The sequence below is a fragment of the Mchenga conophoros genome, linkage group LG7, assembly GCF_057382185.1.
Source record: "Mchenga conophoros isolate Kocher_MC1m ecotype Shallow Benthic linkage group LG7, M_conophoros_male_GT1.1, whole genome shotgun sequence".
NCBI classification, from domain to species: domain Eukaryota; kingdom Metazoa; phylum Chordata; class Actinopteri; order Cichliformes; family Cichlidae; genus Mchenga; species Mchenga conophoros.
The window spans coordinates 32,929,616-32,948,279 of NC_140532.1; the positions used below are offsets into that span (position 1 = coordinate 32,929,616).

General features: G+C 37.6%; 1 protein-coding gene across 6 annotated transcripts in view; it reads left to right on the top strand.

Annotated features, from left to right (window-relative positions):
- Positions 1-18,664, top strand: part of tcf4 (transcription factor 4) — a 254,336-nt gene that overhangs the window by 117,780 nt on the left and 117,892 nt on the right. For all 6 annotated transcript variants that reach the window (XM_085278941.1, XM_085278942.1, XM_085278939.1 and 3 more), the window contains one exon: positions 1,585-1,643. In XM_085278941.1, the coding sequence (XP_085135067.1) occupies positions 1,585-1,643 (59 nt within the window). The remainder of the gene's footprint in view (positions 1-1,584; positions 1,644-18,664) is intronic.

Below are 18,664 nucleotides of genomic sequence, written 5' to 3' on the forward strand. Positions count from 1 at the left end.
ATCAATATATCTCTTTTTGTAACTTCATTAATTTGAAACTACTGTCAATGTGTAATATTTTTTTATTTTTTACAATTTTGAAGAAATAAAATGTTCTATAAATATTTCTCTGAATGCTATAATACAATATGAATATAAATTTTCTCTAACTGCTGAAGTGGAAATTTAGTGTGTTTTGAGGGAAAAATCCTTATTTTGGGAAAACAATAATTGCACGTATGCAGTGTTAAATCTTTTTTCTTTCTAATTGTGAAACACTGCTTACATGTAAAAATGTTTAAGTAACAGATAAAAATTCCTAGATAAGCACTTACATCAAGACAAATATTTAAATGTTCAAAAGACAAAGTGGACACACACATACAACAAAATGTGACTTTCCACTAGTTTGTGGGGGAGATATAGTGTGGAAGCAAAATGGTGAAAAAATTCACACACAATGGACCATTGAAACTGGATTATCTTCATTTTCTAGAAAATGTAAATAAAGCATGATTTTGAATGTATTTGTGTCACCAAATCCCATACTGCAGTTCTATATGCTGATTACAGAGTCTTGGTTTTCAGCTTCATTCCAAGTTGCCTGGTGGCTGTTGGTTGATACTTACTGTAAAGTCGTTTAGAAACGCTTATTTTTTCCCAAAATCACATCATTGTCAATAACTTTGGAAACTGAACTCTAAGTGTAAAATTCATCCATTATTTGCTGCCTTCAAAAATCCCACAATGGAATGCAGAAAATAGTCTGCATAGCCTGAACACAGTAGTATGCAACTGCGCAAGAATTGACTATTTTCTTCAGTAGAATTGGTTGCCTAGCGAGTGCACTAATTAGTCTCTATGGAACATCACTCTCCAAAGGGACAAAGATGGGAAAGAGCAGAATAATACCATATATGGCAAACCATTAGAGTTGGCGATGTACTATAAACATCTTTACTCGTAAATTCACTAGGAGAGTTCAGTTTTCTCCGTGAGGCAGGTTGCTTTTTAATTTTTCTGTTCAGCTGAACACTCAATTTTTTTTCTCATGCAAAGAAACTAAATCTACACCTAAAAGAAAGTGGAGAATGAAAGCGTTGATTTTGTTTTTGTGGCACAAAGCCCTTGCCTTTCTGTATGCGGATCTATGCATTGCAGGCATAGCAGATGTACGTTTTGTTGTGCAGAGAGATCAGCGAGCAGAAAACACACAGAGCACACACACTGTCTGTGATCAGGAAAACTGGCTTTGGCTGTTTCTACAAAAAGTTATTTTTTCTGTGGCTCCTTGTGAATGAATTATCCTTTAAATTAATAGATGAAAAACTATAGCACAGTTTTGATGTTCCGGGGAAATATGTCCCTGTTGTTGGTGATGGTGAGAGCATGTGACAAAGGGCAACTTTGCCTGGACCTGATTGTACCGACGCTGTGTAGTGGTGTTATTGTGTTAACATGTCTTTGGAGTTGATTGATCTGTTAAAGCTGAATAATTTCCACACCAGTAATTGTTTTTTCCTTCCTGTAGTTATAAAGATCAGTCTTTGTTAAGCTGATTGCTTTTGCTAACTGCCTAACTGCCCTTTCTTCTTCCTCTTCCAGGTAAAACAGAGAGGAGTTTGTACTCATATGGCAGAGAGTCCAACCCACACTGCCATCAGGTCAGTCCCAATGTAAATGTCTTCTTTTATTCAACCAGTGTGTCAGTTTCAGTCATCTTTATTGCTTCTTTTTTGTTTTTTGATTGAGACAAAGCAGTAAATATATTTAGGCAAAACAGAGCAAACTCTGAGTTTGATTTGGTATCAGTAGTAGAGGATGTTCAGCTCTAGAGATGCGAGGTTTAAGCACCAAAATCTTTACTTGTGGTTGCGGACTTTTGCATATTAACTGTGGAACGTGGCCTGAAGGAGAGACCTAAAGCCATTGGTGCTTTTGGTAAATGTCTCCAGAATAACATGTAGCATGTCGCCAGTACCCACCTTATGCCTTTTTGCCCACATATCCTACCCACTGGATAATAAAGATTATAGAGGATTGTTCTAATGTGGCCCTAAACAAAAAAAAAAAAGGGGGGGGGGGGGATTTGAATATGCAAATGAGGCATTTAAATGCCAGTGTTGAAAAGTGAGCACAACCTAAACCTAGTGTTCTAAAGTGACTTTTTGGAGTTGGATGTGACTTTTGATCTCAGTCACTTATGCTGTAAAAAGAGGAGGAAGTTGACATCACCATAGTTTTGTAACCATCATTAAACATTTTGTAATAACCATTGTTGATAAATGGCAAGCTGATAGCTGATTATTTTTTGTAAATAGTTATTTTAATGTATTAATTTTTTCAAATAATTAGTAATGTTAAAATGTATGTTTATGTCGTTAGTTTGTGTTTGTTTTTGTGCACTTATACCAACCACTGTGTTGCTCTTAAACCTGCTCAAACACTCTCTGTGCCTAAGCCAAACCAAAAATCCAGAGAAAGTAAAAGCAGAGAAAAGGTGCTAACAAAATTAAAAAGCAAACATAAACCACAAGTACCTCCACCCTGCCTAGTCTTACGTTTCCTTAAATCAAATATTACATCTTAATCGCTATAATCTTCATAATAATATTTATGATATAAATAGTATAAATATTTGAATTAATTAAAAATATTCATAACATTTATAACTACTAAGCTAATTTTTATAAACTTCAGCTTCAGAATTTCAGCAAACATCAGAAAGAGTCCAGTGGTCTATAAACTAGTTAACAAACAATGAAATCAATTAATTGTTTATTAACATGGAATAATTATACAGTATTGTATTATTATGTATTTATAATCATTTATTAGCTATTTACAATGGCTATTTTAAAGTCATGTTTCTTTGGTCACTGACATCCAAACACATGGGTTTATGTGATGAACAAGGTTAACCAATCAACCCAAGTCACAATCACAGAATAAAAATATCCTCAAGTACAAGATGACTTTTTAAAAACAATGTAATATATTATATGTCAAAGTACTGCTTAAGGTTTTGAAGGTATGATTTCTTTGTATTGCTATTGATTGTGCACGCATTTTTTTTATCTTACAAAGGTGTAAAAGAGTAACCTCCCATCAGACAAAGAATAATCTTACCAGTGGAGTTTTCATGTCCATTTAGCATTTATGTTTTTCTTGTTAATGTAAGTTCACTCTCCTATAAGCTGTTGGCTAGTGTGGCTTTGCACTGCTACATGTTAGCTAACTCTAACATTTAACATTTTTTTTCCCAATTGTCAAACATTTTGTTTAAACTCATGTCCCTTTGTTGTTCCCGTAAAGAGGATTCATGCAAATTTGCAAAGTCGTCTTTGACTTGTTGGCTGATTGTAGACGCTGTTTCTTGCATAATTTATTTCATTCAGATAGTTATTATTGTGCAACAGCTACCAATCACTCTCTGAAAAGTTGGGAACCTTCATTTGCAACTTAATATCCATGCATATATTCATGTGCTGTCATTTAAAGTCCACATAATAAAAGCTATAGAATACTCTGTTTGCTATGTGTCAATCACCCTCGTGACTACAATAAACAACAGCTGTTACATATTTTTTTGTATAATTTTAATAGAGATGTTTAACTTTATCTAACTATTCCCAACTTCATTAAACAAATAGTTATTAATTTTAACTTTAAGGACAACTGTTTTCAAAGAAATATGTATCACCAACGGTAGCACCAGGTGTTGTGACGACTTTTACTACATTCTGAATCTGTACTGTAATCTTCCTGCTCCGTTCTCATGGACCATATGCATCAATGAAAAGATACACGTTGATAATTAACAGAGACATACAGATGTTGGCATTTGATTAAAAAGAGAGGCTTGATGTGCTCGCTGTATTTTGATGACCACCAGATTAAAAAAAGAATCACATACGTTTCATTGCTGCACAGGTTGTTGGACGTGTGGAATCTGATATTACAGATTTATTTTTCTTTTCGTCTCAATGATCTTTAATTAAAGCTTATCAAAGAAGTGCGTTTCCTAGATTAAAAATATCGAAGTTGTACTAAAAGGTGTTACAGGTTATTATGAATCTATGAAATACTGTATGTGAAAAATTTCCTTTTGCATATCAAGAAGTTTGACTTTCAGATCTGATAAAAGCTGGCGGATAACAGTGGAGAATTTGATTATATTATTTAATTGCTATGTAGTTCAAATGTACACAAGTTTCTGATTAATCCACTTCCTAAAGTTGATGTGTGACTCTTCAATATCATAATATTTTTAGCGTTACTGTAGGTTTTGGCGCTACATTAGAAATTGTGGTCTAATTAATTTTAATCTTGCCTTTGGCGATTGCTGGTCTGTATGTTCATCTGCTAGCTTGTCATTATTTCATTGCAAAGTGAAATGATGCAGTTGAAGTCTGTCCATTTTGCTGGCCACTTGACTTTTAGCACCACCAGCATGTTAATCTTTGCGCTACTGAAATATTGCTACATATCACTGATAAAAAGCTTGATGCAGATATTCATGGTTCCCAGATGGTAAACTTTAATGACTTGGGTGATCACCAGACTTTCTCAAGGACTGTCATCAGGTAAAAATGTCACGTTATCAGTTAGACCTTTTCATACCCATACAAACTAACAGTTTAGTTTGTATGTCATCTTTCCTGATCTTAATTTGCCCTTCATCTTCTTGTAAGTAGCCTCTTTGTACAGCAATAGATTCCTTTTACCACTCTTGCAATACTTGAAACCATCCCTGAAGGTCCTGTTTTGTGAGCAAGTCAAGTACCATCTGTAACACCCCACTGAGTCAAAATAGTTATCCTTTAAATTAAATTTCAGAATAAAGAAGACAAAGTGATGGTTGTGTTGGTGTGGCCAAAGTACTCTCTGTCATGCATACTCTGCAATGAAGGGGCACCCGACTGTGATCATACCACAGCTCAGGTTGTTTGCACCAAATGTTCTCACTTAGAATATTACAACAGGATTCAGCATTGAGAATCTGACCCCTGTGAAAGAATGTGCAAGAGAAAAATTTTCAGAGAAAACAAGGAGCATGTTCATAGTTACACTGCTGACCAATCTTCCCTTCTTTGGCCTTGGACACTGAAAGGTCTTCCACTGTGAAAACTGCTGCCTGGTGTCTGAGTTATAACCATAACTCTTAGTAATAATTTGCAAAAGGAAAGTTGGGTCATCCCAGACCTGTTCACAGAGATCCTTACAGACATCTGCGTGCATGGACATAAAAATATATAAAGTACAGGTCCAGACATTGATTACACAAACAAAAAATCAACAGCACCTGTTGTATTAACATCACTGTGCACACTCTGTTTATGCATGGTGTTCAAGTGTTTATGATGAAATAGCACTAACTTTTATGTTATTTAGTAAGTGTTGGCATGCTAACAAGCAAAACTGAGATAGCACCACTAAAATCACTTCTAGGGAGAAATAGGATTGAGCCTGCCTTTTGAATTCCTAAAGAGCCCAGATAGCAAGTTAATAATTAATAAAATGAAATGAAATTAAACAAGGACTTGTGCTCTTATTTGGAATCGTGACATTGATTCAATGATGACCTTGAATCTCATATAATAATAATTGTCATAATGTTATAATATTTATAATTGCATTCTAGAGATGTTGTGATCAATGTCATGTCCACATCATCTAGACCTTGTGTTTCGGGATGATGTGGACACAGAGAATCTGTTTAATAACAGGAAAAGCGACTGCCAGCAGGGCCGATCAGACCAAACAAAATGATTGACAGTGGTCCAAATCTGGTTGCCTGGGGCAACTGGGCAACCGTTAATGTCGATCCTTGTGAATGGAGAGAACTCAGAAAGCAAAGTGATGGACAGTAAAGACAAGCAAAAATCCAAATGTGGCATCCGAAGGACTCAGACTTTTGAAAGGCCTTCCTGCCTTTTGATCTTTCATGAGGACACGATTTGGCCATGACAACCTCATAAACAATGACGCACACAGACAACATACCAGTTTCTCCATCATGCTAAATGTGCCAGTTGTAGGCACTGGAATACTTGTCATGCAGGTGGAATTAAATAAAGGTGCCGTTTGCCCCCTGAGACTTTATTTCTTCCTTTGTTTTATTTAGTCATTCATCAGTTTACCAGCTGATTCGCTCAGTATAGACTTGTTTTAATCATTCATATTACCAGTAGGCCAGCACAGTAAGCTGTTACTATCCATTTTAATCAGTGATGAGCAGAGAGACATACAGATTAATAACTGTAATATGTACTTCTTTTCTCACAGGAGGCATTTAAACCCAAGTTATAATCCTTTCTAACCTTTACCTTTCATGGCTAAACTTAACTGCATAAACTTGCTGCCTAAAGTTAACCAAAATAGCTCATGAAATTGAAAGAAACCTTTTAACGTAACGTTAAATCCAAAAATACAAGACTTAAACTCTTGTTGAGTGGATTAAGCTTCCTCTCGCCCTCTAGTCTTGCGAGGATTACTACTTCCATTCAGCAGCGAGGAACATCCTTCATCAAATGAGGTGATAACGCTCTGCTAGTACACAGAATGCCCCACCTGATGGAGCTATTTATGGGACTGATAACGACTGATGAGGTCTTTTTGATTCAACAATGACATTTGAACGTTTTATTTATTCATGCATTCATTCAATCATTGGGAAGTGTATTAATTCATATGCTGGTTTTCTCTGACGGACATTTGAAGCGTTTCGCAATCAGTCCTTGGTGGTGGATCCATACGTTTATAGATACCTCCTCGTTATGTGATTTGTTTATTTGTTTATTTTACAAATATAAGCTGACCATCTATTGACTGTCTGCTCCCTCCACTTTTTTTCCTTTTTTGTCCTAAGCACTGTTTTTTTTTTTATAAATCCATCCATTTGTACTCATTTGTCCATCTAACAGTTGATTTGTTAACTTGATCAGCCTTTGATTCGTCCATGTATCCATCTTTCCATCCATCCATTACTCCATTTATCACCGCCTCGCTGATCTTTTATTTATAACCACCTCTTATATCCAGCTGTGGCCTTTGTACGAGGCTACAGCAAACCGTAGAGGACAAAAATATGAAATAAATGAAACATTACTGCCTCACTGGCCATTTTCCTACTGGGCTGCTGTCAAATTGTCCTGCTACACAGTCTGAATGGCTCCTGATGGAAATTGTTTGGAAATGGCAGATAAATTTACATGCTGGGCTGAAGTCCAAAATCCTCTGGCTTCGTCCTCGGCTGTTAGTGAAAGAGAAAGAGAGAGAGAGAGAGAAAAACACTTAGAGGGGAGGATGAGCTCACACACTAACAGCAGGAAGATTTCCAATGACCCCAGTTTATTTCGCCAGTCTCAGACCAAACCAAATAGATTTCTTCCGTTGGAGTTTTGAGTTAATTTAGGTTTTGGTTCCACATTTTTGGCTGCAGTTATTGTGGAAGTTTTAAATTTAGACATAATAATTTTGTCTCTGCCAATTTCCTCCATCTGAGTTCCAAAACACTCGATGATCATACTGGACTGCCATTTCATTTGAAATCTATTATTCAGTTTGACATTGTACTCATGTAAAGTAATTTCTCTTTGGGAAAATGGATTATTTTACACTAGTCAATGATGTAATCATAGCTGAATTTAAAAAAGAGAGAATTGGTCAGTGATTAAGAGGGCTGGAAATAATAAATAATCTTGTAGTAAACTAGAAGAAAAAGGGATTGAAAAATAAATAACCAGATGTTTGGATTCATGCGTGTGGGGCACAGAGCCACTGGAGTTCGGATGCTTTAATGCTTTTACCTTTTATGTTTAATAATTGATACAATTAATAACAATTGTGACATTTGGGAAGCTGTAGGATTCATCCTCTGTGGACCATGTTTTGTCTTATTTTTAACTCATTTCATTCTGAACCAATTGTTGGGGCGAAATGTAATTGTCAAGTTTGGCCAGATCATTATGAGCAGATTGATATTTATATCAGATGGTTTAAACCAGAGGTTTTAACCATTTAAAGCCGGTCGGAGCGGACACGCTCCATTTTGCGTAACTAATTTTAAATCCCGGTAGCACTACAACCACGTAAGCTAGCGCAATAATTTTTTTTGCATATGAAACCGGAGGAGTTGTACTTACATCTTATGCCATCAGCTTGTCCTAGGTCAAGGTTTCCTTCCACATATAGCTTTGCAAAAGCTGCATAAAAATCACTTGCAGCAACAAAAACATAATATTCCAGAAACACGCTTTGCCGATCCGATCAGCTGTTCGTAACACTTCCTACGTCCATCAGCATGAACTATCACATGACCGCATGACCTGCCCGAAACCGGAAGTGACATCATTTTGCGGAAATGTAGTTTTTTTACCATCAGGGCCTTATGAGCTTATACTTGTGTTTTTAAAAGTTATGTTTGACTTTATGACTTTCTGTGTCGTTTTTGGGATGCTGAGGACTCATATTGCACTGCTGGAAATATTTTATTTTGATGCATATGCTGTTATTTTGCAAATTTACACTATAATATATTTTTTCGTTTTTCCTGCAGTATATGAAAATTGGTGTATCTCAAAAATAAAACTATGAAGACACTTAAAATAAATTTCCTTTGGTGGGAAACTAGTTTGTGCAACTTTTTTGTATTTACAGTTTTGAGGGATAAGCCTCTTAAATTTCTCTAACTTGAAATATATGTTAAAAAATCAAAAACGATTTTCAATTTTTTTGTAGTTTATTGCACTTTTTTGCAATTTATGTAATTACTATGCACTTAATTCAGACATATTATTAAAATTTGGGCTATAATGGTTGTATTGATGTATAGCAACTTGAAATGCTCCAAAAAAATGGCTCCACAGCATGTAAAAATATAATATAAGCTCTGGCGGACTTGGTTCTATGGTAGGTCTTAAAGGGTTAAATATAAGGCCCAGAGGCCAGAACCAACCCAGCAAAGATTCCAATCCAGCCCACTGGATGAATTTGGAAAATGTGAAGAGATCAATATTCTTAATCGGATGAGCTACCTTTGTGTTTCTGAGTGGCAGCCAATCAGAATAAAGTTGGCTTAAAGGGGGCGGTTCTAAAAATGATATTTTGCAGACAGAGGATAAACTGAAGGGCTGCCCAGAATAAGATTGAGAAGTATTATTTTGAATTGCAAATTATGCAAAGATGGTTTATTTTTTGGTCCAAAAAAAGTGGAGCTGGAAATGAGCTTAATGAATCCCTTTTAACTTTAATATGATGCACAAATGTGCTTTTAATAAATAAAAAAAAGTATGTGCAATACTATTTTGAATATGTGATAATTCACTGATATTAGTTTACATTTATATAGTGTGATGGTTTGTGTTATAGTTGGGTTTTAGGTTTTAGGGTCAACTAGTTTTGGTTACCCAATCAGGTTGCCTTCCACAAAGCGATGGCTGGTACCATCAATGGTCCATTGACAGTAGTTTCCAGTGTTTATTTTCTGCACAAGAGTGCTTTTTCTCCTTAGTGACTGCTTGCATCCACTTTGAACGTGGAACCTGACAGGGTCATTGTGACTCTCACCAAGCTGTAAATGGGTGCTGGGGGATGGGAAACATGGTTTGATGCCAGTGTAAGAGCCCGACATCACAACAGTGAGCTGTGCTCCTTTACAATCATCCAGACACCCTCCAAAACCCAGAGTCTGCTGACAGAAGGTAGCATAAATACTCCAAACACCAGGATGGAGAGAGAATGAGAACGTTGTTGGATTACATGGGATATTGGGAACAGATATTTTTTTATTATTTACTTCATATTACTTCATATAATGCTACATTTATACAGTGTGCAAATTGTAACAAGTTTAATGAAATAGAGAAAACACTGGGTTAAAGTTCAAGCTTCCAAGAAATCTTTTCGACTTTTATGGTTATGGAACATTATATTAAGCTACATTGCTACATGGTAGCTGTTCTGGAGTTTTTGATCAAGTTTTAGCTTTACCAAGCTGGTCTCCCAATCGTTCCATTAATATGTTTAATCACCAAGAGGTAAAACCCAATAATTATGCATTTCTCTTGGTAGTTAAAAGAAATATTAAGTTCAAACTAAATCCACTTATCTTTTGCCTTCTTCCTAAAAGATGAACCCTTTAAGACTTTAAGACTAATATTCTCCAGATAGTTCCTTTACTGCTAGCCTGAGGATACACCTTTTTGTTAACTTCCACTGCTATGGCCAAGAAAAGCACATTGTTTGTTCTTCTCTGGTTTTATGGGGATTTCTGTGGTTTCACTGCTGCTGAGAGTATCACCTGGACTCCCATAACCACAGTGGAAACACCCTCATTGGCAGTATAATATATAGCCAGCACACACCCGCACAAACACACTACATGACTTTCTTATAGCTGCTATCTAAAGGGGAATTCTGTCTACATAAGCAGAAAACCCCTCCTCATCTGGATGAAGGGATGGGAGTAGATGATCTTCCCGTCTCTCATCCCGTCTCGCACTCTTTATATCTTCTTATCTTGTTTGGGGTTTTTCATCAGTTTCCTCCCCATCTGAAATTTTTCCCTTCTTCTTCATTCTGTCGTTCATTCAAGCCAAAGCCACTATGTCGACTGCTTACACACACACACACACGCACACAGTTTTTTCTCTCAGCCACACCAAAGCATGCCTGTCATCCACTTATCGCCTCACAGATCAGCAGGTTAGTCCTGGGCCGGCAGCGAGCGCTGAGGCAGCAGCAGTGTGGATGTGAGGTTCTGCTGGAATGCAACATGAAAAAAAAGCCTTTAACCCTTCCTATATACACACACACTCACACATCAGTCAGTGAAAAGTGCTGAAGCCTCCGTTTTTGAAGCTCTGCAAGTTTTGGGAGCCACTTGGAAGCTGCATTTTCCTATTAAACAAGGTGCACACACATGCACTTACAAATTTTCAGTCTGAATAAACCTAGATTTACTCTATTAAATACACATGCAGATACTGTATCTGCAACATAACATAGCGACGTCATTTTTATAGATGGATCTGTGCTGTGGGCTATCTTGAGTTACATTTACCTGCAGAAGAACAGCAGGTGTGTCATTCCCCTCGGCTTCCTTGTTTACCGCTAATATCCTCAATCAGCTAAACTCGTGAGCACTTTAGGGCTCTCCAAACATTTTTGCGTCTGATGGGTCAGAGACTAGAAAGAGAGAAACTTGGCATTGTGGTCTCTGTCCTCGCTGTGTTCTCATTTGTCATCTTTCACTCTGTTTTTGTCTCTTCGATCTCTTTCAAACGTACAGATCTTTGAGGTTTAAAAACACAAAGAACCCTTTGATGCGCTGCTTTTCAGCGTATCCACTTGAGTTTTAATAAGTTGAGTGGTTGTGTGGCGGTGTTTGATCATCAATGTGAGAGGTGTTTATGGGTGCACTTAAGAAATAAAATGTTATATGTGGTCATTTCAGATCATCAGTGCAGTATCAACTTTCTTCTCATATTAAATTCACAGCAGGTCAGGCATCTGAAGCCTGAGTGACACAAAGATAATGTCTTTTTACCAATGTTACCATTTCCCGATCCTTCTTTGTGTTTGTGTTAAGCTTTGTGGGGGAGCATTTTCTCTCGCTTTCTCTCATGTCCCTAAAATTGCCGTAGACAGTAATCAGTAATTCTCAATTTTCTGGCAAGTTTCAGTCACAAAAATGTTCCCAAAGAACTTTTACATCGCAGCTTTAGGTCAGTAGTTGAAAATAGCCCGTGTCAGTGACCTGATGCATCAGTAATACAGCTGTCTAAAAGTCCAGCGTTTCTTTGCTGTCATAGTTGTACTGTGGCAGAAATAAGAAGGAGATGGATTTTGAGAAAGAAAAAAAAATGGAGGGGAAGGTGTCATGTGGTTGTCTGCTGCCAGCATAGACTGTATATAAAAGATGGATGTAGCAGCTTGACATCAGCCAGTGGTTTGTGAACTCCTGTTTTGAAGCCTTAACATTAGCATTCCAGTCACAACCATATTTATGGGTTTATTTTATTTTCAGAAACGGTCATATTTATAAAAGAGAGTCAATGATAACATCACAATTTACGCTAGCAAGCTTGGTTAGTAAGGTAAACTGTACATGTGCATCACATAGACACAGATACCTGCTGACAGGTCCTTAATAAGATAAACTTTTTTACAATTAAAAACACAGCATGCTATCATTTCTGTTATACAGCAGCATTAAAATGTTCTAAAATTCACCAATGCTATAAACACAATCTAGAGGTCTGGTTCAGTGACTTGAATTAGCGAGTAAACGCTAGCAGGCAGCTCTGTTTGTACTCGTCCGCTTGGGTGCTACGTGGGATGATGCTAAGAAGAGACCTGCATAACAGCGTTTATAAAATATGCAGCATATGACAATAAAATATAATAACTAATAATACCTAAAAATATTCACATTTTTCACTGCTGTCTTATTTTGCAGATTACAGATTGTCTTTATTCACCTTTACATACCACTGAAGAAGCAAATCTCTCATTTTCTGTCTATCTCCTCCTGTCTGTAAAAATGCAGTACTTCTAAGTGTGTGTGTGTGTGTGTGTGTGTGTGTGTGTGTGTGTGTGTGTGTGTGTGTGTGTGTGTGTGTTCATCATCATATTCATTCAGACTCTCTTCTCACCCCCATTGGCTCCTTTCTGACCAATGGCGTTGCAGCAGGAAGTACAAGCCCCCAACAGCTGGTCCACCAAGAAAAATACAAGGACAAGTCAAAGACTGTTACATGCAGGGAAATATTCATAAAGCTGCTTTGACCGTAGTCTGTCCTAATTGGGCTCCATTATTATTGGGCCATTTGTACATTATAAAAGTGTTTCTCTTTTAGAACAGCCAGTTTGGTACAAACAACTTTATGCAAAGCAAAGAGGAACTCAGTGATATATTAGCAGATGACACAAATCTTACACTTTGCTTCACTGTTTACATGCATTGTTTGAAACAAAATAGTTTTATAATATTCCCAGCTCAATTACTTCAGCTTAAGTACAGTGGGAGACCTCTGCAGACCTGCTGTGGATTACAGCTTTCCCTCTCTCTTTGCATGTTTTGTAATCCCCACGTAATAAACTCAGAGTGAGATATTTATGCTAAGTCACTGACTTGGTTGTGCCAGCTGTGATGTCAGCACATTTATACCAGTGCTCGTGGCACGCCGGACTCACTGCAGTATGCAGATTTTTTTCCTCAAAGTTTTCAAGTTGCAGCGTCCCCCTCTGTGTAATCTGGGAATATCACGGCTCCTGTACCATTATATTGTCGTAATGGTTCTTGTCTTCAACCTGGTCAAGTTGGTGCATGACAAGCCAAAGCGACACCAAAGCAGGACATGAGCTAGCAGGTGTGACATCATTTTTGCGTCTGCTGCTAACCTAGGTGTTCCTGTTAGATATTTTGTAGCTTTGACACTGGCACTGGTTTGGAAACAGGATTGAAATATTGTGAGCAGAGATCTCTCAGGTAATCAAGTCAAATCTGCGGTCCATGTCTATACTTATGCTAAATGTTTTGCAAATTGTTCTGTCTGTGTGATAAAATGCAGAGCTGTGAGAGAAGAGCAAGAAAGACGTGATAACTGCATTAATGGTTTGGGAGCCCGAAGGCATAGAAGTAAGAAATGAGTGGAGAAAAAACTGTAAAGAGTTAAAGTCTTTACATTGGTTGGAAAAAACTCTAATTAAAGAAAAAACAAAAACAGGAAGACATATATTTGTTTTCTGTTGTTACTGTAAACAGCTGTTAATTGCCAGCAATCAGTGATGTTTGCAGGCTGAAAATCTGTTTGTTTTTGTTGTTCATACAGTGACTACATCCTGATGTTATGGTACATACCCCTTGATCTACGGGCCTGTAGCTAAACACAAATAAGACCAGAAAATTTTGAGGAGGTTCAGCACCAGACAGGGGCTTTTGTTGCCTCATGTCTGTAACCTCACCAAGTTATGTCATATCTGTCTATAGTCAGTCTTATCTCCTTCTGCATCCATCCATCCTCCTTTTTTTTTTTTTTGTAGTGAGGTGTTCCATTCACAGCTGCTCTCCAGATCTGAATACACACACACACACACACACACACACACACACACACACACACAGCTGCTCGGCTCTCTCAGGAGACTCTCAGCTGTCATTTACTCTCATTTACCGGCCGCAGAGATCGGCACTTTTATTTTTTGCTATTGATCATAAAGACACACACGATGCTGGACTCACATGCTCTGTCTTTGTTGACGCATCAGCAGTGACAGCTCAGAGTTTGTGCCTGTTTCATTCATTTTGCACATTTAGAGTGTCAGGACCATCCAGTGCAAGTATAGCATGATGTACTGTAGCTGCTGGGGGCTCCTTTAGTTACAGTTGTTGAAAGCAACTGTACCATCAGTAGATGGTAGAACAATTCAAAAATACTGGGAAGCTATATTAAGGAGCAGAAGAACAGCTAGGATACAACTGGACAAGGATAGAGAGAGCTAGTCTCAGCAGTCAGCTGGGTTGCACTAGGTCAATAAAGCACCAGTGAAGTATGGAATTATAGAATTTGATCTCGTGACCCAGTGATTATAAATAAATATCACCTACAGCGGTTCTTATCAATTCAAGTCAACTCAATTAGATTTTATTTATATAATGCCAAATCACAACAGGAGTTGCCTCAAGGTGTTTATACTGTAATGTAAAGATAATACAATAATACAAACAAAACAGGGAAAACCCCAACAATCGTATGACCCCCTATGAGCAAGTGCTTTGGCGACAGTGGGAACTAGGTTCTAGGGAGGGGAGGGTGACAGGACAAATACAAATATCAATCTATTGGTGATGTTAAACAACTAAAGACATAGGACGTCTAAGAGTCTCAGAGGAGCCTCAGAGACTGCAGAAGTCATTTGGATGAATGATGAAATGTTTCACACATTGACAACATCCAGGTGAACAGAATCAGCTTTCCAATGGCACACACCTTTTTTCACACCTTGATCATCTGGTGACCCTCAGGGCCACTTCCAAAGGGGACAACCCCCAGTAGGGGTTAAATACCGCCGCCATTTGTTACCCCTTCGGTCATAAAAAGCTGAACTAAGTTTCTGAATGTGATAACTCTAGCCATGCAACATAGGATTTTTTTTTCAACTGAAGAGGATGAGAGGTGAAAATATATTCACAAACCTAAAAAAGTCCAGTTGCATCTTTTTTTTAATTAAAGTTCTTGATGTTTGCATTTAGTTTAAAGCCTCATAGCTGCTGGTGTAGCCACAGACATCTCGCTAATGTTAAATACTTTTACTCTAAGCAGTATTCCTAATTCAATTATTGCTCCTAAGAAAAAGAAGCACTGAGAAGAAGCTCAGTGTGCTTGCTGTTTTGCGAGGGTATATTTGGTTGTGAAAATTATTTGATTGATTCATGCAGCAGTTGACTGTGTTTATTTAACGAGTTTTCGGCAGGCATCACGGAGCCAAACCAGGGAGCTACTCTCTGTCAGTGACGTTGACTCTGTCTCCTTTCTCTTGTCTCAAACATCAAACAGTATGCTGTCACAGACACACACACACACACACACACACACACACACACAGAAATTGCAAGCGAGGTACAACAGCTGGTAACAGACACAGAACAGAACTGAGCTGTCACATCTACACTGCAGAGCTGACACACACACACACACACGATAGTGCTGAAACTTTAATGCAAACATACACACACATGCTGACATACATATACCAGCAACTGCACTAATTCTCTTTCTCCCACGCATACACACACACACACAGCAATCCAGTCTTGATCTATGAGCTGTGGAAAAGCCAGCTGATATTTTTCATGTGTGTTCCCTTCATCAGAGCTCAGTTCTGCAGGTCTTCTCTCAGATTCTTATCTGTGACAGATGAAGCAAGAACTTCCTGGATCCCACAGACCTTGAACTTCCTTTAAATGAGAATGAAATGCAGCCCAAGCTTTGGACATTTCAAAGATTTTTTTTGACTTTACAAATAAAAAGCACAGAAGCAGCAAAATACTTTAAATGTTCTCATCTCAGCAGAGCGTGGTCCACACTGAGGTTAAAGATATAGCTCAGTGAACAGCCTGTAAAAACATACACACTTATCTTGTATGATAAATAATTAGGATTTTATATTTTTCCCCAAAATTTGACATTTTAAATCAGCTAGACCCTGACATTTAAAGCAGCACTAAATACAACAAATAGAAATATGCATACATGTTCACAATATGACTTTTGCGGATTATTCGGATAATTATTTAGGCTAAAAACACAATTTCAGTCATCAGCATTAGCCTAAATATAAGCTCCATTTTTGCATTCAGCATGCCATGTGAGGAAATATTACTGTCACTCTGCTAATGAAAGGCTGTGACCACAAAGCAGCATACCTACTGTAATAGCAAAGCAATAAATTATAATCTCCATCCATCTATTCTCTTCTACTTATCCAATTCAGTGTCGCCAGTTGGGGTTGGAGCCTATCCCAGCTACCACAGGGTGGTGTGCGTCCTGGACAGGTTACGAAGGCTAAATTATAATCTACGCTCGTAAACTCAATGAATGCTCATGCAAAGTTAGCAGAACCTTTATTAGGACAGGCTTGTATCTTTAGCTTTGTTATATAATGCTTTCATGGGATTTCCTCTGGAACTTCATGCTGAGTGTCTAAATGTTGATGGTGTCCTCTTGTTGACCATCCTGAACATCTTATTACCTGATCACAAAGTTTGCAGTTAACAGCATCATCCTCCAATCTAAGGAAATGCACCATTGGTTGCTATAGCAGTGGTGCGAATAGCCTGCAACAGAACGAATGATTGGCTAAAAGGTGCTACCGTACAAACGCAGAAGTCAGAACATACATGTGCTATGTAACCGCAATGGTTTGCATTTCCTTAATAGACTATATATATTTTTTAATGTATTGCATCCAGCTTAATATTTTCCTATTTCTCACCATTGCATTTCCCAGGAATCGTGAAATAGTACTGATTGGTTTTCCTGGGAATCTTGTTTCCCAGGGTTAAACCCTAATATTAATGTTTTAAATGAAACTAAAATATTGCATAAATGCTGTTTCTAGCTCCCTGGAAATCATCAGGTGATGCCTATTTTAAGTTAACTTAAAAAGTATATATCGGTGTCACCCTGCTGTATATTGTTAGTTTATACAAATCTAAAAAAGAAATCACCATTGCTTATTTCATTCTTTTATATCCTACATTTCTCACTCTCCATTGGTCTGGAATATGGCTTTTTTTTCTTTTTTGTGCTTTAAATATGATTTGTTTCCAAAGGTAAAATAAGCAAAATAAGAGAGAAACAACAGGAAGTGTGGATACATTAAAAGAGTCTCAAAGAGGCACATCAGAAAAATTTAAAAATGTATTATTTCTGTTTAATAACAATTCAACAAAAGTAGGTTAAGCAGTCATATCTAGTATCCAAGCCACAACAGAGTTTTAGAAAGTTTTAAAAACCTAACTAATTTATCCATTATCTACCTATACTAGTAAGTATTATAAAAGTGAAAACAGATTAAATGGATTTGCTTCTTTTTACCCTTATCAGAGCCACATTGTAATCATCCAGTCATATTAAGTTTTATTTCAAGTGTTTCCCGGCACTAGCTCATATCCCCGACGTTTTCATGCATCATTAGGGCTTAATTTCTCCTTAATGGACGAATATGTAAAAATGTCCAAAATTAATGCCTTTTAGAAGATGTGAGGTTAGTGTTTGAAACAACCATCTGATTATGGAAATGAATCATCGTCTTCACGTTTATGGGAGAACTCCGGGGCTTTGCTCGTTCAGTTCAACTCGGTTTTCCCGAAGCCGAATTTAGCGAAGGTTAGAGGAGCTGCAGCCAATCACGTGTCAGCTCTGACTTGAAGGATATGTTTGATTGGGAAATGTGAACATCCATTCTTTGAGCTCTGTTTCTGGGTCTGTTTGCTCCTGGTCATAATGACTAAAAAGTCTCCAGAACTACAAAGTAAAGGCAGCTGGGAGTGATGCATGATGGGAGTGATCAGTTCAAGATGGCACTGCAGGGAAGCCTATTTTTCATTTTCATCTCTCTTTTCATCTCTAAATATAAATCTGTCTCTCCATCCATCATTTATTCCTTTCCGGTCTCCTCCTCTTTCTTCCTTCATGATCCCCTCCTTCCATTTGCCCCCTCTCCATTTTTTATTTGTTATTTTCCTTAAGGTCGTTCTGTACTCGCCCTCTTTATTCCATCTCTTCTTTTCTTTCTTCAGATTGTTCTTACTTTAATCTCTTCCATTCCTTGTCCCGTTATTGTCTTTTTCTCATTTTTCTCCTCCTTTTACCATCCTCATCTTTCTTCCTGGCTTTCTCCTCTGTCGTCTTTTTCCTTATGAATTTTTCCTCCCTACTGTCATTCCTTCCTGATCTCTACCTCCTTCTTTCCTCCCTGCTCATGTGTTTTCCATTTCTCCCTTCCATTTTACCTTTGTCCCTCTCGTCTTTTTTTTTTCCTCCCTCATTCTTTCGTTGTCATCCTTACACTTCCTTTCTTCTTCTTCTTTTATCCTGTTTCCTTTCTTCCCTACTTGTTTGTCACTTGTCATCAACTTTGAACCTTCTTCCTTCCTTTCCCCTCAGTTCTTCTG